General features: G+C 44.4%; 1 protein-coding gene across 5 annotated transcripts in view; it reads left to right on the top strand.

The window, feature by feature from the left end:
• Nucleotides 1–27,897, top strand: part of LOC140454652 (leucine-rich repeat and fibronectin type III domain-containing protein 1-like protein) — a 261,787-nt gene that overhangs the window by 193,560 nt on the left and 40,330 nt on the right. For all 5 annotated transcript variants that reach the window (XR_011952735.1, XR_011952738.1, XR_011952736.1 and 2 more), the window contains one exon: nt 19,677–20,257. Coding sequence is in view for 1 of the 5 variants with exons in the window: in XM_072549571.1 (XP_072405672.1) it covers nt 19,677–20,257 (581 nt within the window). In the remaining 4 variants the exon portion in view is untranslated. The remainder of the gene's footprint in view (nt 1–19,676; nt 20,258–27,897) is intronic.

Below are 27,897 nucleotides of genomic sequence, written 5' to 3'. Positions count from 1 at the left end.
TGTGTGACACAGAAATGGACAGTATGACATAGGAATGGACAGTGTGACACGTTAATGGGCAGTGTGATACTGCAATGGGCAGTGTGTCACAGGAATGGGCAGTGTGTCACAGGAATGGGCAGTGTGACACAGGAATGGACAGTGTGATACAGGAATGGACGATGTGACACAGGAATGGATAGTGTGACACAGGAATGGACAGTGTGATACAGGAATGGACAGTGTGGTACAGGAATGTTCAGTGCAATGCAGGAATGGACATTCTGATACAGTAACAGGCAGTTTGACGGAGAAATGTACAGTGTGTCGCAGGAATAGACAGTGTGACGCAGGAATGGACAGTGTGATACAGGAATGGACAGTGTGACACAGGAATGGGCAGTGTGATACAGGAATGGACAGTGTGGCACAGTATCGGACTGTGTGACACAGGAATGGACAGTGTGATACAGTGATGGACAGTGTGATAAATTAATGAAATGTGTGACACAGAAATGGACAGTATGATATAGGAATGGACAGTGTGACACATTAATGGACAGTGTGATACAGGAATGGGCAGTGTGACACATTAATGGACAGTGTGACACAGGAATGGACAGTGTGACACAGGAATGGACAGTGTGACACATTAATGGACAGTGTGATACAGGAATGGGCAGTGTGACACATTAATGGACAGTGTGACACAGGAATGGGCAGTGTGACACATTAATGGACAGTGTGACACAGGAATGGACAGTGTGACACAGGAATGGACAGTGTGACACATTAATGGACAGTGTGACACAGGAATGGACAGTGTGACACAGGAATGGACAGTGTGATACAGGAATGGACAGGCTGACATAGGAATGGACTGAGTTACACAGGAATGGACAGTGTGATAAAAGAATGGACAGTGTGACACAGGAATGGACAGTGTGATTCAGTAATGGACAGGGTGACATAGGAATGGACTGAGTTACACAGGAATGGACAGTGTGACACAGGAATGGACAGTGTGATAAAAGAATGGACAGTGTGACACAGCAATGGACATGGCGATACAGGAATGGACAATGTGATACTGGAATGGACAATGTGACACACGAATGGACAGTGTGACACACGAATGGACAGTGTGATTCAGTAATGGACAGGGTGACATAGGAATGGACTGAGTTACACAGGAATGGACAGTGTGATGCAGGAATTGACAGTGTGTCCCAGGAATGGACAGTGCGACACACGAATGGGCAGTATGACAGGAATGGACAGTGCGTTACAGGAATAGACAGTGTGACACAGGAATGGACAGTATGACAGGAATGGACAGTGTGATACTGGAATGGACAGTGTGACACAGTATTGGACAGTGTGTCACAGGAATGGACGGTATGATACAGGATTTGTACAGTGTGACACAAGAATGGACTGTGTAACACAGGAATCGACAGTGTGATACAGTAATGGACAGTGTGATAAATTAATGGACAGTGTGACACAGGAATGGACTGTGTAACACAGGAATCGACAGTGTGATACAGTAATGGACAGTGTGATAAATTAATGGACAGTGTGACACAGTAATGGACTGTGTAACACAGGAATCGACAGTGTGATACAGTAATGGACAGTGTGATAAATTAATGGACAGTGTGACACAGTAATGGACACTGTGACACAGGAATAGACAGTGTGACACAAGAATGGACAGTGTGATGCAGTAATGGAATTAATGGACAGTGTGACACAGTGATTGACAGTATGACACTGGAATAGACAGTGTGACACAGGAATGGACAGTATGACAGGAATGGACAGTGTGATACAGGAATGGACAGTATGACAGGAATGGACAGTGTGATACAGGAATGGACAGTATGACAGGAATAGACAGTGTGACACAGGAATAGACAGTATGACAGGAATGGACAATGTGATACAGGAATGGACAGTATGACAGGAATAGACAGTGTGACACAGGAATAGACAGTATGACAGGAATGGACAGTGTGATACAGGAATGGACAGTGTGATACAGGAATGGACAGTATGACAGGAATGGACAGTGTGATACAGGATGGACAGTGTGACACAGTATTGGACAGTGTGACACAAAATGGACAGTGTGACACAGTAATGGACAGTGTGATACAGGATGGACAGTGTGACACAGTATTGGACAGTGTGACACAAAATGGACAGTGTGACACAGTAATGGACAGTGTGATACATTAATGGACAGTGTGAATCAGTAATGGACAATGTGACACAGGAATGAACAGTGTGACATAGGAATGGACAGAGTGACACATGAATGGTCAGTGTTATATAGTAATGGACAGTGTGATACAGGAATTGACAGTGTGTCCCAGGAATGGACAGTGTCATACAGGAATGGGCAGTGTGACACAGTAATGGGCAGTGTGATACAGGAATGGACAGTGTGACACAGGAATGGACAGTGTGACACTGGAATGGACAGTGTGACACAAAATGGACAGTGTGTCCCAGGAATGGACAGTGTCATACAGGAATGGGCAGTGTGACACAGTAATGGACAGTGTGACACAGGAATGGACAGTGTGACACTGGAATGGGCAGTGTGACACAGTAATGGGCAGTGTGATACAGGAATGGACAGTGTGACACAGGAATGGACAGTGTGACACTGGAATGGACAGTGCGACACACGAATGGGCAGTGTGACACAGGAATGGACAGTGTGATACAAGAGTAGATAGTGTGACACAGGAATGGACAGTGTGATACAGGAATGGACAGTGTGACACAGGAATGGACAGTGTGAAACAGGAATGGACAGTGTGATGCAGTGACGAACAGTGTGATACAGGAATGGACATTGTGATACAGGAATGGACAGTGTGATGCAGTGACGAACAGTGTGATACAGGAATGGACATTGTGATACAGGAATGGACAGTGTGAAACAGGAATGGACAGTGTGTTACAGGAATGGACAGTGTGACACAATAATGGGCAGTGTGACGCAGTAATGGACAGTGTGACACAGGAATGGACAGTGTGACACAGGAATGGACAGTGTGATACAGGAATGGATAGTGTGACACAGCGACGGACAGTGTGATACGGGAATGGACAGTGTGACACAGTAATGGACAGTGTGACACAGGAATGGACAGTGTGACACAGGAATGGACAGTGTGATACAGGAATGGATAGTGTGACACAGCGACGGACAGTGTGATACGGGAATGGACAGTGTGACACAGGAATGGACAGTGTGACACAGGAATGGACAGTGTGACACAGTAATAGACACTATGACACAGGAATGAACAGTGCGACACAGAAATGGACAGTGTGAATCAGTGATGGACAGTGTGATACAGGACTGGGCAGCGTGACACACAAATGGGCACTGTGATTCAGCAATGGACAGTGCGTTACAGGAATAGACAGTGTGACTCAGGAATGGACAGTGTGCACAGTATTGGACTGTGTGGCACAGGAATGGACAGTGTGATACAGTGATGGACAGTATGATAAATTAAAGAAATGTGTGACACAGAAATGGACAGTATGACATAGGAATGGACAGTGTGACACGTTAATGGGCAGTGTGATACTGCAATGGGCAGTGTGTCACAGGAATGGGCAGTGTGTCACAGGAATGGGCAGTGTGACACAGGAATGGGCAGTGTGACACAGGAATGGGCAGTGTGATACAGGAATGGACAGTGTGTCACAGGAATGGACAGTGTTGATACAGGAGTAGACAGTGTGACACAGAAATGGACAGTTTGAAACAGTAATGGACAGTGTGATACTGGAATGGACAATGTGACACACGAATGGACAGTGTGACACACGAATGGACAGTGTGAATCAGTAATGGACAGGGTGGCATAGGGATGGACTGAGTTACACAGGAATGGACAGTGTGATGCAGGAATTGACAGTGTGTCCCAGGAATGGACTGTGTGATACTGCAATGGACAGTGTGATAAATTAATGGAAGGTGACACAGGAATGGACGGTATGATACAGGATTTGGACAGTGTGACACAGTAATGGACAGTGTGATACAGGATTTGGACAGTGTGACACAGTAATGGACAGTGTGATACAGGAATGGACAGTGTGAAACAGTGATGGACAGTGTGATACAGGAATGGGCAGTGTGATACAGGAATGGACAGTGTGATACAGTGATGGACAGTGTGATACAGGAAAGGGCAGTGTGATACAGGAATGGACAGTGTGACACAGGAATGGGCAGTGTGACACAGGATTGGACAGTATGATACAGGAATGAACAGTGTGATACAGGAATGGACAGTGCGACACAGAAATGGACAGTGTGATACAGGAATGGGCAGCGTGACACACGAATGGGCAGTGTGACACAGGAATGGACAGTGTGGCACAGTATCGGACTGTGTGACACATGAATGGACAGTGTGACACTGGAATGGACAGTGCGACACACGAATGGGCAGTGTGACACAGGAATGGACAGTGTGATACAAGAGTAGATAGTGTGACACAGGAATGGACAGTGTGATACAGGAATGGACAGTGTGACACAGGAATGGACAGTGTGAAACAGGAATGGACAGTGTGATGCAGTGACGAACAGTGTGATACAGGAATGGACATTGTGATACAGGAATGGACAGTGTGAAACAGGAATGGACAGTGTGATGCAGTGACGAACAGTGTGATACAGGAATGGACATTGTGATACAGGAATGGACAGTGTGAAATAGGAATGGACAGTGTGTTACAGGAATGGACAGTGTGACACAATAATGGGCAGTGTGACGCAGTAATGGACAGTGTGACACAGGAATGGACAGTGTGACACAGGAATGGACAGTGTGATACAGGAATGGATAGTGTGACACAGCGACGGACAGTGTGATACGGGAATGGACAGTGTGACACAGTAATGGACAGTGTGACACAGGAATGGACAGTGTGACACAGGAATGGACAGTGTGATACAGGAATGGATAGTGTGACACAGCGACGGACAGTGTGATACGGGAATGGACAGTGTGACACAGGAATGGACAGTGTGACACAGGAATGGACAGTGTGATGCAGTAATGGACAGTTTGACACTGTAATGGACAGTGTGAGACAGGAATGGACAATGTGATACAGGAATGGACAGTGTGACACAGGAATGGAGAGTGCAATACAGGAATGGACAGAGTGAAACAGGAATGGATAAGGTGACACAGGAATGGGCAGTGTGATACAGGAAGGGACGATGTGACACAGGAATGAACAGTGTGATACAGGAATGGACAGTGTGGTACAGAAATGGACAGTGTGATTTAGGAACGGACAGTGTGATGCAATAATGGACAGTTTGAAACTGTAATGGACAGTGTGATATTGGAAGGGAGGGTGTGATACAGGAATGAACAGTGTGATACCGGAATGGACAGTGTGATGCAGGAAAGGACAGTGTGATGCAGGAAAGGACAGTGCGATATAGGAATGGGCAGTCTGATACAGTAATGGACAGTGCGACGCAGAAATGTACAGTGTGACGCAGGAATAGACAGTGTGACACAGGAATAGACAGTGTGATACAGTAATGGCCAGTGTGACGCAGAAATGGACAGTGTCATACAGGAATGGACAGTGTGATACAGTAATGGACAGTGGGATGCAGTAATGGACACTGTGATACAGGAATCGACAGGGAGACGCAGGAATGGACTGTCTGGTACAGTAACGGACAGTGCTACGCAGAAATGGACAGTGTGACACAGGAATGGACAGTGTGATATAGGAATGAACAGTGTGATACAGTAATGGACAGTGTGACACAGGAATGGACAGTATGATGCAGAAATGGACAGTGTGATACAGAAATGGACAGTTTGACACTGTAATGGACAGTGAGAGACAGGAATGGACAGTGTGAAACAGGAATGGACAATGTGACACAGGAATGGACAGTGTGATACAGGAATGGACAGTGTGATGCAGTGACGGACAGTGGTATACAGGAATGGACATTGGGACACAGGAATGGAGAGTGCAATACAGGAATGGACAGAGTGAAACAGGAATGGATAAGGTGACACAGGAATGGACAGTGTGATACAGGAATGGACGATGTGACACAGGAATGGATAGTGTGACACAGGAATGGACAGTGTGATACAGGAATGGACAGTGTGGTACAGGAATGTTCAGTGCAATGCAGGAATGGACATTCTGATACAGTAACAGGCAGTTTGACGGAGAAATGTACAGTGTGTCGCAGGAATAGACAGTGTGACGCAGGAATGGACAGTGTGATACAGGAATGGACAGTGTGACACAGGAATGGGCAGTGTGATACAGGAATGGACAGTGTGGCACAGTATCGGACTGTGTGACACAGGAATGGACAGTGTGATACAGTGATGGACAGTGTGATAAATTAATGAAATGTGTGACACAGAAATGGACAGTATGATATAGGAATGGACAGTGTGACACATTAATGGACAGTGTGATACAGGAATGGGCAGTCTGACACATTAATGGACAGTGTGACACAGGAATGGACAGTGTGACACAGGAATGGACAGTGTGACACATTAATGGACAGTGTGATACAGGAATGGGCAGTGTGACACATTAATGGACAGTGTGACACAGGAATGGGCAGTGTGACACATTAATGGACAGTGTGACACAGGAATGGACAGTGTGACACATTAATGGACAGTGTGACACAGGAATGGACAGTGTGACACAGGAATGGACAGTGTGATACAGGAATGGACAGGCTGACATAGGAATGGACTGAGTTACACAGGAATGGACAGTGTGATAAAAGAATGGACAGTGTGACACAGGAATGGACAGTGTGATTCAGTAATGGACAGGGTGACATAGGAATGGACTGAGTTACACAGGAATGGACAGTGTGACACAGGAATGGACAGTGTGATAAAAGAATGGACAGTGTGACACAGCAATGGACATGGCGATACAGGAATGGACAATGTGATACTGGAATGGACAATGTGACACACGAATGGACAGTGTGACACACGAATGGACAGTGTGATTCAGTAATGGACAGGGTGACATAGGAATGGACTGAGTTACACAGGAATGGACAGTGTGATGCAGGAATTGACAGTGTGTCCCAGGAATGGACAGTGCGACACACGAATGGGCAGTATGACAGGAATGGACAGTGCGTTACAGGAATAGACAGTGTGACACAGGAATGGACAGTATGACAGGAATGGACAGTGTGATACTGGAATGGACAGTGTGACACAGTATTGGACAGTGTGTCACAGGAATGGACGGTATGATACAGGATTTGTACAGTGTGACACAAGAATGGACTGTGTAACACAGGAATCGACAGTGTGATACAGTAATGGACAGTGTGATAAATTAATGGACAGTGTGACACAGGAATGGACTGTGTAACACAGGAATCGACAGTGTGATACAGTAATGGACAGTGTGATAAATTAATGGACAGTGTGACACAGTAATGGACACTGTGACACAGGAATAGACAGTGTGACACAAGAATGGACAGTGTGATGCAGTAATGGAATTAATGGACAGTGTGACACAGTGATTGACAGTGTGACACTGGAATAGACAGTGTGACACAGAAATGGACAGTATGACAGGAATGGACAGTGTGATACAGGAATGCACAGTATGACAGGAATAGACAGTGTGACACAGGAATAGACAGTATGACAGGAATGGACAGTGTGATACAGGAATGGACAGTATGACAGGAATGGACAGTGTGATACAGGATGGACAGTGTGACACAGTATTGGACAGTGTGACACAAAATGGACAGTGTGACGCAGTAATGGACAGTGTGATACAGTAATGGACAGTGTGAATCAGTAATGGACAATGTGACACAGGAATGAACAGTGTGACATAGGAATGGACAGAGTGACACATGAATGGTCAGTGTTATATAGTAATGGACAGTGTGACAGGAATTGACAGTGTGTCCCAGGAATGGACAGTGTCATACAGGAATGGGCAGTGTGACACAGTAATGGGCAGTGTGATACAGGAATGGACAGTGTGACACAGGAATGGACAGTGTGACACTGGAATGGACAGTGTGACACAAAATGGACTGTGTGATACTGCAATGGACAGTGTCATACAGGAATGGGCAGTGTGACACAGTAATGGACAGTGTGACACAGGAATGGACAGTGTGACACTGGAATGGGCAGTGTGACACAGTAATGGGCAGTGTGATACAGGAATGGACAGTGTGAAACAGGAATGGACAGTGTGACACTGGAATGGACAGTGCGACACACGAATGGGCAGTGTGACACAGGAATGGACAGTGTGATACAAGAGTAGATAGTGTGACACAGGAATGGACAGTGTGATACAGGAATGGACAGTGTGACACTGGAATGGACAGTGTGACACAAAATGGACAGTGTGTCCCAGGAATGGACAGTGTCATACAGGAATGGGCAGTGTGACACAGTAATGGACAGTGTGACACAGGAATGGACAGTGTGACACTGGAATGGGCAGTGTGACACAGTAATGGGCAGTGTGATACAGGAATGGACAGTGTGACACAGGAATGGACAGTGTGACACTGGAATGGACAGTGCGACACACGAATGGGCAGTGTGACACAGGAATGGACAGTGTGATACAAGAGTAGATAGTGTGACACAGGAATGGACAGTGTGATACAGGAATGGACAGTGTGACACAGGAATGGACAGTGTGAAACAGGAATGGACAGTGTGATGCAGTGACGAACAGTGTGATACAGGAATGGACATTGTGATACAGGAATGGACAGTGTGAAACAGGAATGGACAGTGTGATGCAGTGACGAACAGTGTGATACAGGAATGGACAGTGTGAAATAGGAATGGACAGTGTGTTACAGGAATGGACAGTGTGACACAATAATGGGCAGTGTGACGCAGTAATGGACAGTGTGACACAGGAATGGACAGTGTGATACAGGAATGGATAGTGTGACACAGCGACGGACAGTGTGATACGGGAATGGACAGTGTGACACAGTAATGGACAGTGTGACACAGGAATGGACAGTGTGACACAGGAATGGACAGTGTGATACAGGAATGGATAGTGTGACACAGCGACGGACAGTGATACGGGAATGGACAGTGTGACACAGGAATGGACAGTGTGACACAGGAATGGGCAGTGTGACACAGTAATAGACACTATGACACAGGAATGAACAGTGCGACACAGAAATGGACAGTGTGAATCAGTGATGGACAGTGTGATACAGGACTGGGCAGCGTGACACACAAATGGGCACTGTGATTCAGCAATGGACAGTGCGTTACAGGAATAGACAGTGTTACTCAGGAATGGACAGTGTGCACAGTATTGGACTGTGTGGCACAGGAATGGACAGTGTGATACAGTGATGGACAGTGTGATAAATTAAAGAAATGTGTGACACAGAAATGGACAGTATGACATAGGAATGGACAGTGTGACACGTTAATGGGCAGTGTGATACTGCAATGGGCAGTGTGTCACAGGAATGGGCAGTGTGATATAGGAATGGACAGTGTGTCACAGGAATGGGCTGTGTGACACAGGAATGGGCAGTGTGACACAGGAATGGACAGTGTGACACGTTAATGGGCAGTGTGATACTGCAATGGGCAGTGTGTCACAGGAATGGGCAGTGTGACACAGGAATGGGCAGTGTGACACAGGAATGGGCAGTGTGATACAGGAATGGACAGTGTGTCACAGGAATGGACAGTGTTGATACAGGAGTAGACAGTGTGACACAGAAATGGACAGTTTGAAACAGTAATGGACAGTGTGATACTGGAATGGACAATGTGACACACGAATGGACAGTGTGACACACGAATGGACAGTGTGATTCAGTAATGGACAGGGTGGCATAGGGATGGACTGAGTTACACAGGAATGGACAGTGTGATGCAGAAATTGACAGTGTGTCCCAGGAATGGACTGTGTGATACTGCAATGGACAGTGTGATAAATTAATGGAAGGTGACACAGGAATGGACGGTATGATACAGGATTTGGACAGTGTGACACAGTAATGGACAGTGTGATACAGGATTTGGACAGTGTGACACAGTAATGGACAGTGTGATATAGGAATGGACAGTGTGAAACAGTGATGGACAGTGTGATACAGGAATAGACAGTGTGATACAGGAATGGACAGTGTGAAACAGTGATGGACAGTGTGATACAGGAATGGGCAGTGTGATACAGGAATGGACAGTGTGACACAGGAATGGGCAGTGTGACACAGGATTGGACAGTATGATACAGGAATGAACAGTGTGATACAGGAATGGACAGTGCGACACAGAAATGGACAGTGTGATACAGGAATGGACAGTGTGATACAGGAATGGGCAGCGTGACACACGAATGGGCAGTGTGACACAGGAATGGACAGTGTGGCACAGTATCGGACTGTGTGACACAGGAATGGACAGTGTGACACTGGAATGGACAGTGCGACACACGAATGGGCAGTGTGACACAGGAATGGACAGTGTGATACAAGAGTAGATAGTGTGACACAGGAATGGACAGTGTGATACAGGAATGGACAGTGTGACACAGGAATGGACAGTGTGAAACAGGAATGGACAGTGTGATGCAGTGACGAACAGTGTGATACAGGAATGGACATTGTGATACAGGAATGGACAGTGTGAAACAGGAATGGACAGTGTGATGCAGTGACGAACAGTGTGATACAGGAATGGACATTGTGATACAGGAATGGACAGTGTGAAATAGGAATGGACAGTGTGTTACAGGAATGGACAGTGTGACACAATAATGGGCAGTGTGACGCAGTAATGGACAGTGTGACACAGGAATGGACAGTGTGACACAGGAATGGACAGTGTGATACAGGAATGGATAGTGTGACACAGCGACGGACAGTGTGATACGGGAATGGACAGTGTGACACAGTAATGGACAGTGTGACACAGGAATGGACAGTGTGACACAGGAATGGACAGTGTGATACAGGAATGGATAGTGTGACACAGCGACGGACAGTGTGATACGGGAATGGACAGTGTGACACAGGAATGGACAGTGTGACACAGGAATGGACAGTGTGACACAGTAATAGACACTATGACACAGGAATGAACAGTGCGACACAGAAATGGACAGTGTGAATCAGTGATGGACAGTGTGATACAGGACTGGGCAGCGTGACACACAAATGGGCACTGTGATTCAGCAATGGACAGTGCGTTACAGGAATAGACAGTGTGACTCAGGAATGGACAGTGTGCACAGTATTGGACTGTGTGGCACAGGAATGGACAGTGTGATACAGTGATGGACAGTGTGATAAATTAAAGAAATGTGTGACACAGAAATGGACAGTATGACATAGGAATGGACAGTGTGACACGTTAATGGGCAGTGTGATACTGCAATGGGCAGTGTGTCACAGGAATGGGCAGTGTGACACAGGAATGGGCAGTGTGACACAGGAATGGGCAGTGTGATACAGGAATGGGCAGTGTGACACAGGAATGGGCAGTGTGATACAGGAGTAGACAGTGTGTCACAGGAATGGACAGTGTTGATACAGGAGTAGACAGTGTGACACAGAAATGGACAGTTTGAAACAGTAATGGACAGTGTGATACTGGAATGGACAATGTGACACACGAATGGACAGTGTGACACACAAATGGACAGTGTGATTCAGTAATGGACAGGGTGGCATAGGGATGGACTGAGTTACACAGGAATGGACAGTGTGATGCAGGAATTGACAGTGTGTCCCAGGAATGGACTGTGTGATACTGCAATGGACAGTGTGATAAATTAATGGAAGGTGACACAGGAATGGACGGTATGATACAGGATTTGGACAGTGTGACACAGTAATGGACAGTGTGATACAGGATTTGGACAGTGTGACACAGTAATGGACAGTGTGATACAGGAATGGACAGTGTGATACAGGAATGGACAGTGTGAAACAGTGATGGACAGTGTGATACAGGAATGGGCAGTGTGATACAGGAATGGACAGTGTGACACAGGAATGGGCAGTGTGACACAGGATTGGACAGTATGATACAGGAATGAACAGTGTGATACAGGAATGGACAGTGCGACACAGAAATGGACAGTGTGATACAGGAATGGATAGTGTGATACAGGAATGGGCAGCGTGACACACGAATGGGCAGTGTGACACAGGAATGGACAGTGTGACACAGTATCGGACTGTGTGACACAGGAATGGACAGTGTGATACAGTGATGGACAGTGTGACACATTAATGGACAGTGTGACACAGGAATGGACAGTGTGATACAGCAATGGACAGTGTGATACAGAAAAGGACTGTGTAATACAGGAATGGACAGTGTTATGCAGGAATTGACAGTGTGTCCCAGGAATGGACTGTGTGACACAGTAATGGACAGTGCGATACAGTAATGGACAGTGTGACACAGGAATTGGCAGTGTGAATCAGTAATGGACAATGTGACACAGGAATGGACAGTGTGACACAGGAATGGACAGTGTGACATAGGAATGGACAGTGTGATACAGGAATTGACTGTGTCCCAGGAATGGACAGTGTGATACAGGAATGGACAGTGTGACACAAAATGGACAGTGTGACACAGTAATGGGCAGTGCGATACAGGAATGGACAGTGTGACACAAAATGGACAGTGTGACACAGTAATGGGCAGTGCGATACAGGAATGGACCGTGTGATAAATTAATGGACGGTGTGACACAGGGATTGGCAGTGTGATACAGGAATGGAGAGTGTGATACCGGGATTGACAGTGTGTCACAGGAATGGACAGTGTGATACTGCAATTGGCAGTATGATACAGGAATGGACAATGTGACACAGGAATGGACAGTGTGATACAGGAATGGACAGTGTGACACAGGAATGGACAGTGTGAAACAGGAATGGAATGTGTAACTCAGGAATGGACAGTATGATGCAGTATTGGACCGTGTGACCCAGGAATGGACAGTGCGACCCAGGAATGGACAGTGTGACATAGTAATGGACAGTGTGACACAGGAATGGACAGTGTGACACAGGAATAGACAGTGTGATATAGTAATGGACAGTGTGACACAGGAATGGACAGTATGATGCAGGAATGGACAGTATGACGCAGGAATGGACAGTGTGATAAAGTAATGGACAGTGTGACACGTTAATGGGCAGTGTGATACTGCAATGGGCAGTGTGTCACAGGAATGGGCAGTGTGACACAGGAATGGGCAGTGTGACACAGGAATGGACAGTGTGACACAGGAATGGACAGTGTGATATAGGAATGTACAGGGTGGCATAGGAATGGACTGAGTTACACAGGAATGGACAGTGTGATGCAGGAATGGACAGTGTGACACAGGAATGGACAGTGTGATATAGTAATGGACAGTGTGACACAGGAATGGACAGTATGACGCAGGAATGGACAGTGTGATAAAGTAATGGACAGTGTGACACGTTAATGGGCAGTGTGATACTGCAATGGGCAGTGTGTCACAGGAATGGGCAGTGTGACACAGGAATGGGCAGTGTGACACAGGAATGGACAGTGTGACACAGGAATGGGCAGTGTGACACAGGAATGGACAGTGTGACACAGGAATGGGCAGTGTGATACAGGAGTAGACAGTGTGTCACAGGAATGGACAGTGTTGATACAGGAGTAGACAGTGTGACACAGAAATGGACAGTTTGAAACAGTAATGGACAGTGTGATACTGGAATGGACAATGTGACACACGAATGGACAGTGTGACACACGAATGGACAGTGTGATTCAGTAATGGACAGGGTGGCATAGGGATGGACTGAGTTACACAGGAATGGACAGTGTGATGCAGGAATTGACAGTGTGTCCCAGGAATGGACTGTGTGATACTGCAATGGACAGTGTGATAAATTAATGGAAGGTGACACAGGAATGGACGGTATGATACAGGATTTGGACAGTGTGACACAGTAATGGACAGTGTGATACAGGATTTGGACAGTGTGACACAGTAATGGACAGTGTGATACAGGAATGGACAGTGTGAAACAGTGATGGACAGTGTGATACAGGAATGGGCAGTGTGATACAGGAATGGACAGTGTGACACAGGAATGGGCAGTGTGACACAGGATTGGACAGTATGATACAGGAATGAACAGTGTGATACAGGAATGGACAGTGTGACACAGGATTGGACAGTATGATACAGGAATGAACAGTGTGATACAGGAATGGACAGTGCGACACAGAAATGGACAGTGTGATACAGGAATGGACAGTGTGATACAGGAATGGGCAGCGTGACACACGAATGGGCAGTGTGACACAGGAATGGACAGTGTGATACAGTGATGGACAGTGTGACACATTAATGGACAGTGTGACACAGGAATGGACAGTGTGATACAGCAATGGACAGTGTGATACAGAAAAGGACTGTGTAATACAGGAATGGACAGTGTTATGCAGGAATTGACAGTGTGTCCCAGGAATGGACTGTGTGACACAGTAATGGACAGTGCGATACAGTAATGGACAGTGTGACACAGGAATTGGCAGTGTGAATCAGTAATGGACAATGTGACACAGGAATGGACAGTGTGACACAGGAATGGACAGTGTGACATAGGAATGGACAGTGTGATACAGGAATTGACTGTGTCCCAGGAATGGACAGTGTGATACAGGAATGGACAGTGTGACACAAAATGGACAGTGTGACACAGTAATGGGCAGTGCGATACAGGAATGGACAGTGTGACACAAAATGGACAGTGTGACACAGTAATGGGCAGTGCGATACAGGAATGGACCGTGTGATAAATTAATGGACGGTGTGACACAGGGATTGGCAGTGTGATACAGGAATGGAGAGTGTGATACCGGGATTGACAGTGTGTCACAGGAATGGACAGTGTGATACTGCAATTGGCAGTATGATACAGGAATGGACAATGTGACACAGGAATGGACAGTGTGATACAGGAATGGACAGTGTGACACAGGAATGGACAGTGTGAAACAGGAATGGAATGTGTAACTCAGGAATGGACAGTATGATGCAGTATTGGACCGTGTGACCCAGGAATGGACAGTGCGACCCAGGAATGGACAGTGTGACATAGTAATGGACAGTGTGACACAGGAATGGACAGTGTGACACAGGAATAGACAGTGTGATATAGGAATGTACAGGGTGGCATAGGAATGGACTGAGTTACACAGGAATGGACAGTGTGATGCAGGAATGGACAGTGTGACACAGGAATGGACAGTGTGATATAGTAATGGACAGTGTGACACAGGAATGGACAGTATGACGCAGGAATGGACAGTATGACGCAGGAATGGACAGTGTGATAAAGTAATGGACAGTGTGACACAGGAATGGACAGTATGACGCAGGAATGGACAGTATGACGCAGGAATGGACAGTGTGATAAAGTAATGGACAGTGTGACACAGGAATGGACAGTGTGACACAGGAATGGACAGTATGACGCAGGAATGGACAGTGTGATAAAGTAATGGACAGTGTGACACAGGAATGGACAGTGTGACACAGGAATGGACAGTATGACGCAGGAATGGACAGTATGACGCAGGAATGGACAGTGTGATAAAGTAATGGACAGTGTGACACAGGAATGGACAGTATGACGCAGGAATGGACAGTATGACGCAGGAATGGACAGTGTGATAAAGTAATGGACAGTGTGACACAGGAATGGACAGTATGACGCAGGAATGGACAGTGTGATACAGGAGTAGACAGTGTGACACATTATTGGACAGCGTGACACAGGAATGGACTTTGTGACTCAGGAATGGAGAGTGTGATACTGTATTGGACAGTGTGACCCAGGAATGGGGACAGTGTGATAAGGGAATGGACAGGGTGTCACAGGAATGGACAGTGTGATACAGTAATAGACAGCGTGACAGTGTAATGGACAGTGTGACACAGTTATGGACAGTGTGATGTAGTAATAGACAGTGTGACACAGGAATGGACAGTGTGATACAGTAATAGACAGCGTGACAGTTTAATGGACAGTGTGACACAGTTATGGACAGTGTGATGTAGTAATAGACAGTGTGACACAGGAATGGACAGTGTGATACAGTAATAGACAGCGTGACAGTGTAATGGACAGTGTGACACAGTTATGGACAGTGTGATGTAGTAATAGACAGTGTGACACAGGAATGGACAGTGTGATACAGTAATAGACAGCGTGACAGTGTAATGGGCAGTGTGACATAGTAATGGACAGTGTGACATAGTAATAGACAGTGTGACACTGTCCATTCTTCTATCACATTGTCCATTCCTGTGTCACACTCTCCATTCCTGTTTCACACTCTCCATTTCTGTGTCGCAGAGTTTTGACAGCAGGACCATGCTCCAGGTTGTATCTCCTCTGTTCAAGTGGTAACTGTCTTCTCTTTGAGTACTTTTCAAAATCTGCTGAGTATTTCCTGCCGACTATTTAAACTCCTAGAAATGTGTTTCCTCCTGAGCTATGCTCTGCTTTCCATCTTTCAGTCATAAACAAAATGAAGCTTCAAGTTTGAAGATTTAATCAACACTCTTGTGGTGCTATCACCTACAGAAATGTAGAGTGGACTATGGCATAGGGGTAAGGAGCAAGAGTGGTCAATTCAGCCCTTTGAGCCCCCTCCACTATTTAACATAATCATGGCTGATCTTATCCTGGTCTTAACCCCACTTTCCCACCTGCTCCCCATCGCTCTTTATCATGCTTTTCATCAGAAACATATCAATTTCTTTCTTGAATCTGTTGATCGATTCTGCCTCCACTGCATTCTGGGACAGTGAGTTTCACAGATTCACATCCCTCCTCTCACTCTATCTCAATGCCCTCTTGTTCAAGATTGTCCCATAAGGGGGAGTATCTGTTCCACAATATCCACCTTATCAATCCCTTTAGTATTTTACATACCTCAATCAGATCTCCCCCTTCATTCTCTGAACTCCAGTGAGTATAAGCCCAAACTATTCAACCACTTCCTGTATGACAGCCCTTTCATCCTGGAATCAAGTGAAGTGAGTCTTTTCTGGCAAATACAGATAGGATGGGCCAAATGTTCTCCCAAATCTTTGTTCTCATGTTTTATTTCTTTCTATTCCTACGGATTGATTGAACATTTTATTGAAATAACATGAAATAATCCAGTAAACCACCTCAGAGGAGTTTTTGTACATTTCAGATTGGTGAGCAACCTCAATGCTCAATTAATGAGCTCCTTGGGATTGTCTGCGTATTGGCGTTGGCATGTAGGTATTAATTGGTTTTTGAGTGTAGATAGGACAGAAACCAGTGAGTGGATTTATTTAAATTGTGTCACAATGTTACTCTGTATGTGGGATTTTGTTTACAAATTTGTGGGATTGAAATTCACCTCAACAAACAACACAGAAAGGGTTTTAGAGCATTGATCAGTTACTTAGCCATTTGGTCAGTCTCTGCATTCAGCTGTAGTATGCAGCATGTTTAGCAATTTCTTCGGATTTTATTGGAACAACAAGAGAAGAAGTAGGCCATTCAGTCCATCGATCCTGCTCCACCATTCATGAGATCAGAGCTGATCTGATCATCCTCAACTCCAATTTCCTGTCTTTTCCCCATAACTCTTGGTTCCCTTCTTGGTTAGAAATCTGTCTCTCTCCATCTTGAGTTTACCTAATGACCCAACCTTGACAGCTCTCTGCAGTAAAGAATCCCAGAGATTCATTACCTTCTGAAGGCAGAAAAGTATCTTCATCTCTGTCTTAAATGTGCAATTCCTCATTCTCAGATGATGTCCCCAGGCGTAAACTTCTAGAAGGGTAAACAACCTTCCCACACCTACTCTGTCAAGTCCCTAAATATCTTACATGTTTCAATAAGGGTCACCTCTCACTCTTCTAAACTTCAGTGAGTACAGACACAACCTCTCTCCCTATAATACAGTCCCTCTACAGCCAATAGCACCATAATGAACCATCTCTGAACTGCCTCCAATGGATCCTAAAACTGTTCAGAATGTTCAGCTGTAATCTAACTAGTGTCTTCACTTCCCTGTTAATAGAACAGCCAGCAGATGAAACAAAGCAAGTTGCATACAGCAGGATTTATAGGGGTCTGAGTGAAATGATCTGTGGCAGAATCACATGAGGAATCCAGTCAGGTCCATCTTAATATGGGGAGCAAGTCATTGCCTGTGCTAAGCAGTGAGGGTGAGGTTCTCGCTAGTCAGCGGAAAATTCCCAAATAAAGGGGTTTATGGCTTGTTAAACACTAGACATCAAGATTTCAAGATGTGGGTTTCAGAGTGGGTACCTGATAACTTTAGCTCACAACTTGCTCGAAAGGGCCTCCATGTTGGATACTGAGTACACACCATGGCCACTGGCCACGCACACATCCCATATCCACAAACATTGGCATCCAATATGCCAGCCTCCTGGTACATCTCCAATCCACTTACAGGATGTTTCTGCCCTTCAATGCTGCCCTTTGGGCTGTACCAGCCACTCTCATGGTAACACTGCAGTGAGGACGCTGTGTGCTTACAGCTTTTAAGTTTATTGACTTCCTCAGTCTTACAGCTCCCTTCTCCACTCCAGTGTCATAGTTCCATCCTGTTTACATGGGCTTAAACACACTTAATGTTTACCACTTGCATTTTTCAACTTTAACAATGGCATTAAATAACCATGCAATGCAATTCTCCAAACATTATACCCTCTTCATTTCTAAACGTGCTAGAAATTAGTCGCAGATTAGATCATTCAGCTCATTAAGCCCTGCTTCACCATTCAATAAGCTCACCGATGTGTGTATTTTTCATAGTTGGCAATTCCATCTTCTCCCAAAAACTTTAGACCTCTCTTTCTGTCAAGAATCGATCTGTCTCTACCTCAATAGTGCTCAATGGCCTCCTTCCACCACCTCCTGAGGCAGAGAGTTTCAAAGACTCACAACACTCTGAAAGAAAAACCCTCATCTCTGTCCTGAAAGGGTGACCCCCTAATTGTAATCAGTGCCCCCTAGTTCCAGACTGACCCACCAGACTGACCCACCAGAGATACACTACAATCAGCTCACCCCCCTCACTCTCTAACCCCCAGTGAGAACCAGCCCAGTCTGTCCAGCCTTTCTTCATCAAACAACCCCCTCCATCCAGGGACCAATTCAGTTAACCCCCTCTAGACCACCTCCAATGAATTAGTATCCTTTCTTAAATAAGGAGACCAAAACTGCGCATGGTATTCAAGATGCGGTCACATGAAATCTGTCTACATCTGAAGCATAACATCCTTACATTTATGTTAATTCTTCATGTAATAAAGGATAGGATCTCATTAACTTCCTCGATTAAAATCTAGTTCTTTGAACATATCTTTGGTAGGTTGTGCTAACATTTCCTAATGTGGCTGAGTATCACAGCTCATTATCTAGCCCTCCTGCAATGCACCTCAAGTCATTTTGCTATGCAAGTGGAACAATTTAGATACAAATTGATGGATTTGAGTTTCACTGGAGTGTTGCAGGATCATGTTTATTGATATAATCTTAAATTGTTTTACAGAATGATTCCATCTTCTAGCAAGACGTTTCTTGTGAAAGACTTAGTTGCTGGACGAGACTATGACCTGTGTGTTCTGGCTGTCTATGATGATGGAATTACCACTTTGACTGCGACACGGGCTATAGGCTGTGTACAGTTCACCACAGAGAAGGAATACACGCAGTGTCGATCCATGCACACCCAGTTCCTTGGTGGGACCATGATCATCATCATTGGTGGCATCATTGTGGCCTCTGTGTTGGTTTTCATCATCATCCTTATGATCAGATACAAAGTCTACAATAACACTGGGGAACACAAGATTAAGGTCAGTAACGTTTACTCACAGACTAATGGAAGTCAGAATGGGGCCATGCCACCATCAACCTCAAAACTGTTGGAAAGTCGAGAGGAACATGTCCAGGAGATGTTGCCAGATGCTCCCAAAGGAACCTTGGCCGTGGCTTTGACTGCAGATTACGATAAAGCCTCTGTCACTCAAAGCCCATCTTTTCCCACAGAGGATATAACTCCTCATAAGCGAAGGAGAACTCGGACAGATGTGCCATTCTCTTCGAAGGAGATTCAAGGCGAGGACCAAGGTAGAACATCAACAGAACCCTGAAATTCCCAAGTTCTTTGAGGACATTGTGTAAAGGAAAGAGTCAAATTCTACAAATTGTCATAATTCTCGTACTGTTCACAGATAGTCTGGGGTGTTAAATATAAACCAAAAATGTTGGAAATACTCAACAGACAGACAATATCTGCAGAGGGACAAATAGAGTCAATGTTTCACACTAATGATGGCCCTCCTACTGCCTAGCGTCTTCATAAAGTACCTGCCTAAAAAGGCTGATCTTAGGGATCAGAACCACAAAATTACAGTCGGACATTTTTCCATTTTTACAGATATATATATATATTTTTGATACCTTGAAGTATGACATTTGAAGATTGCCTGAAATTCTAGATGCAAGACCTCTGCAGAAATATAAAAATACATATAACTACTGAGGAAGAGGGATTTATTTTCAGCAAAATCATTAATATGTGGTGCATCAAATAAAATCAGATACTGCAGATGCTGCAAATCTGAATCACAGCCAAAACATGCTGGAATACTCAGTTCCATCTCAGCGCAGTCTCTGCTGCTCAGAAATGTTTTTAATTTCTTTCATTCTGCTTATATCATCTTATTTTCATTTTATTTCATCCGTTTAACCTCCTCCTGTTTTTCATTTCAGTACATTGCATGCTATCCAGCCTCCCCTGTGATGTGTGAGTATAAGAGGGTGTACATATGTGTGTCTGACTGGATGTGATATGTGTTGGTGTTTCTCCATGAGCTCCCCCCTCCTTTCCACCAACCCCCACCCACACCCTTCTGCTCACATCCGTTCCTAACTGGGTTACAGTTCAATGTGCCCCCTCTACAATTTCTTCATCTTCTGACAAAGACTGTTCATAATTACAACATTTAAAAGCACCTGGATGGAGACATGAATAGGAAGGGTATAGGTGGATATAGGTCATGTGCTGGCAAAGGGGACTGGATTACTTTAGGATTTCTGGTCAGCATGGACAATTTGGACCGAATGGTCTGTTTCTGTGCTGTACAGCTCTATGACTCTATAAATAGTTACTCTGTTCACTTTTTTCAGCACGTCTTAGAGTTTCATTGAACATGTTATTTCATGGCCAGAAGTCAGACAACATCATGTTATAGTCCAACAGGTTAATTTGAAATCACAAGCTTTCACAACGTTGCCCCACGTGATTTCACATAAACTCATTGGACCTTAACCTGGTGCTGTCTGACCTCTGACCCTGACCACCCCAGTCCAACATTGGCATCTCCACATCATTTGTTTTCATGCCAGCTGCCAGTGGCAGACAATGGGGCTGTTTGACTCTTGAAGTTGATGATTTTGTCAGATGACTGTTTGCACTATAGCTGCTCTGTATGTAGGCTCCTGGTGCTAAAGGGGATCTGCCCTTTGTCACCCACTCACAGACTGCAATGTTTGTTTTTTTCAAACCAGCATTGCAAAGTTTGCACAAAAGGGCAGCCACGCTTATTCCACTTAAATTCAAAAGAAACATTTCGGATAAGAACCAGATGCCTGAATCTGAGGAGTTTGGATTTGCTAACTGAAGACAGATGAAAGCAAAGATTAAAATAATTGAAGTCACTCAGACTATCAGCTGGTAATCTTTAAAAACGCATCCTTGAGAGTATCATGTCAGCCTAACCATCTCATAATTTGATAAATTACCGGCTATTACTGTCATAATGCAACCAGACTATGAAGGGATGGGGGTTGGGGTGGGGGGGGGAGGGGGGCGGGGTGCAAGCTTTATTATTTTAATATGGGGACCAAGTAATATGATATAGGCTTTAGAAATGGGGCAAACAACGTTTTAGCAGCTTGTTCTCTTGAATCTCTCTTCCAATATTTTTAGTTTTACTTTATTGCTTATAATCTCACACTCATTTCTCCCTCACCCCATCCTTCTGCTGTTCATGAAGTAATGGAGTGATAGCCATGATTGGCTGAAATCTAATACCGAAAGCCACTTTCTCTAATCGGAGGGGTGAGCATTAAACTTTGACCTGGTTTTAGTGTTTTCAATGTTCGTGATTTGCTCATATGTCCATTTCTTTCCTGGAATTACTTTAACGTTTGGAATTCATGTAGGAGATTTAAACGTGCAAAAAACTGCATTTCAGTTACCCACATAAATCACAGGAATTAACAAGCTCTTCAGTTCGTGAGGCTTGTGAATGAATCATGATTGTATTTGTCAGAGCACGCAGCATTCATTGCGGGTGAAGTTGATTTGCATCATAAATAGCAACTGAAGTGCTCAAAATTCTCACAACCAACAGACTCTGAGTCCGTACGCAATAGTCTGGACAGCTTCTCCAACTCTCAGCTCACGCAGTGTGAGGCTCAGGTCATGTAGAAGGAGGCTTGTTGGTCCACTGATCCCGAGGCTGATCTTTTGAAGGATCTGTACTCTTTCATAGAGTCAGACAGCATGGAAACAGACCCTTTGGTCCAATTGGTCTATTCAGTGAGTTCTAGCTACTGATTGTGATGAGGTCAGCTTACTGGACCTCATATGACATGAGTTCGCTGGTTGGGGCTGTTAATCTGGCTGACATAAATGGATGAATATTAGGGATATTGAGACCCTGAATACCTGACTCAGTGAGAGGCAATGTTATTGTCAAAGGCTATGCATTTGTAAATAAAAGGTGATTGGTGATGGGATGCAGCCTCTGAAGAGTTATTTCAAGTTCTATTTCCATGCTTTCACCATAGCCCTGTTGATTTTTCCTTTTAAATATTAAACCAATTCCATTTTGTTTGGGAGTTGAATCCACTGCACTTTCAAGATTGCAATAGCTCACAATGTTCCTTTGATCTTTCACATTCTTTTGCCAATTAACTTCAATTTGTTCCTTCTTCTTACTGATCCTTCTGCAATGGAAACAATTTCTCCTTTTTCACTGTATCAAAGTGACTCATGATTTTGGAAACCATACCAAACCCACCCCTTTAACCTTCTCTGCTCTAAGGAGAACAATCCTAGTTTCACCAGTCTCCCCTCGTGAGTAAAGTCCCTCATCCCCGAAACTATTCCTGGAAATGCCCTCATTAAGGTCTTCTCTTCCTTCCGAAAGCTTGCTGCTCAGAATTTTGTTTTTTCCATTTGATCACAGCATGAAGGCATTGCTGGCTAGGCCAGCATTTATTACCCATCCCTAATTGCCCAGAGGGTAGCTACAAGTCAGCCATGGTGTTGTGGGTCTGAAGTCACATGTAGACCAAACCAGGTAAGGATGGAAATTTCCATCCCTAAAGGGTATTAGCAGGCCAGATGGATTCTTCCAACAATTGACAATGGATTTGTGGTTGTCATTAGATTCTTAATTCCAGGTTTTATTGAATTTAAATTCCACCATCTGCTGTGACATGATTCGGACCCAGGTCCCGGGAACATTATCTGGGTCTTTGGATGAACAGTCCAGTGACAATATTGCTATGCCATTGCCTCCCCAGTAGCTGAATACAATCCTCTAGTTTAAACCCAAGCAGTGATTTACAAAGGTTTATCATAACACCCTTCCTTTTGAACTAACTGTACTGAGAAAAATAAGGATACCAAATGTTTTACTTTTGATGGGTTTTATCATCTTGTACTGTTAGCTTCAAAAACATTCTCAGGCAAGATCCTGGCTTTCTCCAATCCTGCCCATTTTCCAACCAGATCATTTTGTTTCTTTTGTGTCTCCTGCTCTTTCTTCCTAAATGTACGTAACTTCACAAATCTCTGTATTAATTTTCACTTGTCATGTGTAATTTCATACATTTCTCCAAGCCCTGCCAAATTCTATTACTATCTTCCTCTCAGTTTCCTGCATTTTCAAGTTTCACTTCATCTGCAAACTTTGAACTTAAGCCGTGTCCAATCATGAGTAAATAGCAAAAAGGAACCGAAACCTTAGCATTGACCCCGAGGGGTCACGGTTTAAAAAGATGGTGTCTTCCATTTAAGATGGAGATGAAGAGTACTCTTTGTTCCCCAGAAGGTTGAGAGCCTTTGGAACTCTCATCCCCAGAGGCTGGTGGAGATGGATCATTAAACGTTTTTAAGGTAGACATGGATAAATATTTGACTGACATTTTGCTGACACCACACATTTTGAAAAACAAATATTCATGAATTACTCTCCACTTTCTGTTCTTTGATTAGATTTCCTACAGTGTGGAAACAGGCCCTTCAGCCCAACTAGACCACACTGACCCTCCAAAGAGCAACCCACCCAGGCCCATTCCCCTACATTTAACCCTGACTAATGCACCTAACACTGCGGACAATTTAGCACGGCTCATTCACCTACATCCACATCTTTGGACTGTGGGAGGAAACCGGAACACCCGGAGGAAACCCACGCAGACACCGGGAGAACGTGCAAACTCCACACAGACAGTCGCCTGAGGTGGGAATGCAACCCGGGTCCCTGGCACTGTGAGGCAGCAGTGCTAACCACTGAGGCACCGTGCCGCCCATTAGTCAACTTTATATCCAAATAACCACAGTTCCTTATACTCTCCAGGCTTTAATATTGTGAACAACTGTCTCATGGGGCACTTTGTTAAGAAAAAAGTTTTGGAAGTTGAAATGAACAGCAGTTTGTGAGTTAGCTGGAAAGTTAACCTCGGTAACTTATTAACTTAGACAATCATGATAACTGATAAATGATCATGGACTCACCACAGAAGTGTAGGTTCAACCAAGACTTTACTACCATAGCAACAAAGGTGTAGTTGTTACATTGTCTGGTGATACAAAGATATGATGTGGAAGTGCCAGTGTTGGACTGTGAGAGACAAAATCATACAACACCAGGTTACAGTTCAACAGGTTTATTTAAAAGCACTAGCTTTTGGAGCACTGCTTCTTCATCAGATGATTGTAGAGCAGGATCATAAGACACAGAATTTATAGCAAAAGATCACAGTGTCTTGCAACTGCTACGATACATTGAACAAACCTAGATTGCTGTTAAGTCGTTTAACTTTCAGAATGGGTTGCAGGTTTCAGTTCATTAATATGTAAACCCCAGAATTTCTTTCAAGTCACATTCTCGCGATAACTTAAGGTTTTATAAAAAAAGGCGATTTCTCATCTGAGACAATGCATTACAAGTGTGAGGTTAGAGTCTGTCTGTATCCCAATCTTGAGTCAGACTGGCTCTATTTTCAAAGTAGGAATTTATAAAATGCTACATGGGCTGACTACCTGCAGATTATGCGCTTTTTGAACAAAATAGAAAGTATCTACACTTACAATTCTGCAAATGCAAATTCACCCCATAGACTTATATGTGTGTGTGCTTGCATGTGCATGAGAGAGAGAGAATGTATGTGTGTGTGGAAGAGTGTGTGAGCGCGTGTGTGCATGCTTGGTAGAGTGTGTGCATGAGTGTGATGGAGTATAAGCCTATGAGAGAGTTGTGAGTGTGGTGTGTGTGTGTGTCTAAATCGAAGAGAGTGTATGTATGACAGAGGGTTTGCGTGAGTGAGCATGTAAAAGTGTGTCTGTGTAAATCAATTGAGAGGATAATAAAGAGAGAGGCTAAAAACAGTGTGTAGAAATTTGAAAGATGGACTATAATGTGGAATGATGTGAACTTGCCTACTTTGGCAGGAAAAATGAAAGAAACAATGCTTTATGTAAATGAAGAGGGACCTAAGGTGCAGAGGGATCTGGATAGTCTGGTGCATGAATCCCATCAGGTTAGCAGGCAAATCCAACAAGTGAACAGGAAGGCAAGTGGAATGTTGTTGTTTATTACAAGGGAAATGGAAAATAAGATTAGGAATGTTTTGCTGCTGTTATACAGAGCATTGGTGAGACCATATCTGTAGTACAGTGTACATCTTTGGTCTCCTTATTTAATGGAATATTTGAACATGCTGGAATGTTCACTGGACCAATACCTGGAAATGGAGCCAAACGGTTATCTTAAGGAAATGTTGGACAGATTAGACCTATCCCGTTAGACTGATTTTCACTCAAGAGATGACAGTTTGTCTGGTCAGGCCAGCATTTAGTGTCCATCCCTAATTGCTCACAGAGCAGTTTAGGAGTAACCAACATTGCTGGGGGTCTGGAGTCACATGTAAGAATAGCAGTTTCCTTCCCTAAAGGGCACGAGTGAACGAGATGGGCTTTTCCAACAACTGAGCTGTCTTTTGGAACCACTATAGTCCAAGTGCTGTCTGTAGGTAGACCGACAATGCAGTTGGGGATTAGAAGAATAAGGAGTTGGCATTGTTGAAATGTTTAAGATCCCAAGGAGAGTTGACAGGATGGATGCTGAAAGGATATTCCCCTTGAAGAGAGACGGCAGCTAGGGGACATCGTTTAAAAAGGTGACTTCCATTTAAGATGGAGATGATGAGAACTCTTTTCTCCCAGAGAGATGAGAGTCTTTGGAACTCTCTTCCCCAGAGAGCAGTGCGGATGGGTAACTGGATGTGTTTTAAGGTTGACTGACAGGGGAGGGGAGGGTCAAAGGGGAAGTAGAGTTGAAACCGCAATCAGATTTTGTTGAATGGTGAGGTAGGGGCTGAATGGCCACCTCCTAATTTGCATGTTTGTATATTTGGTGCCACTTGTATTTTTTTTAGAGGGAGGTGTTAATTGTAACTTTAGTCAGAAAAAAATGCACAACTTGGAATGGTTTGAGGCATGTCAGTGATAAAGCAATTTTCAGAAAGAACTAAGTGGCAAAATATAATTTTGAAAGAGCACAGCAAGAAAACAAGAATGATTCCTTGGGTTCTGAACAAGGGTCACTGGACTTGAGCTGTTAACTCTGAATAGCTCTCTTCATATCCTGCTGAGTTCCTCCAGCAATTTTGTGTTCATTTCAGATTTCCACCATCTGCAGTTCTTTGTTTATTTTTATATAAGAATGTTTCTTTGTATGGAACAGTAAACACAAAGAGGTTTAGTGTGTTTGAGTACCTGGATGATACACTCATTTTGCTACAGTACAATTCTGAGAGGATTCAGACTTGGTCTTTAATCTAGGCAGAGGCTGAATCACTGTAACTGATCATTGTCCACGGCCTCTTGCTGGATATTCTCAATACCCTGGATGCTGGAGTGGTCTGCTTTAACCTCGGCAGCAATGACATCTCTCCAGCCCTCTGAGTCACGCCTGTCTCACATTCTCAGGCATCAAAATTGTGCCTCTGGATTGAGGAAAAATCAGGAGCAAGAGCAAATTGGATAATCAGGGATGGAATAAAGAATCACATTCGCTTTTTACACACCCTGAGGAGCTGACCTATTTTTGTCTTTCGGAAAGAACTCCTGATGTTGCTAAATATAATCTTTGCTTAAAATGTTCTTTAAGTTGTCTTTTGGATCATTTAAACCACAATAGAATTGTTAGCAAGAATGATGATGCCCTGAAGCTTTAGTGTAGAGTGACTCCACATTCAGAGTCAAACAGTGTGGTGCTGGAAAAGCACAGCCTGTCAGGCAGCATCTGAGGAGCAGGACAGTTGATGTCTCAGGTATAAGCCCTTCATTAGGAATTCACGAAACGTCGATTCTCCTGCTCCTCAGATGCTGCCTGACCTGCTGTGCTTTTCCAGCGCCACACTTTCTAACTCTGATCTCCAGTATCTGCAGTCCTTATTTTCATCTG

The sequence above is a fragment of the Chiloscyllium punctatum genome, chromosome 29 (assembly GCF_047496795.1).
Source record: "Chiloscyllium punctatum isolate Juve2018m chromosome 29, sChiPun1.3, whole genome shotgun sequence".
NCBI classification, from domain to species: domain Eukaryota; kingdom Metazoa; phylum Chordata; class Chondrichthyes; order Orectolobiformes; family Hemiscylliidae; genus Chiloscyllium; species Chiloscyllium punctatum.
Note: the sequence above shows the minus strand (reverse complement) of the source record. Positions and strands in the feature narration are given on the sequence as shown.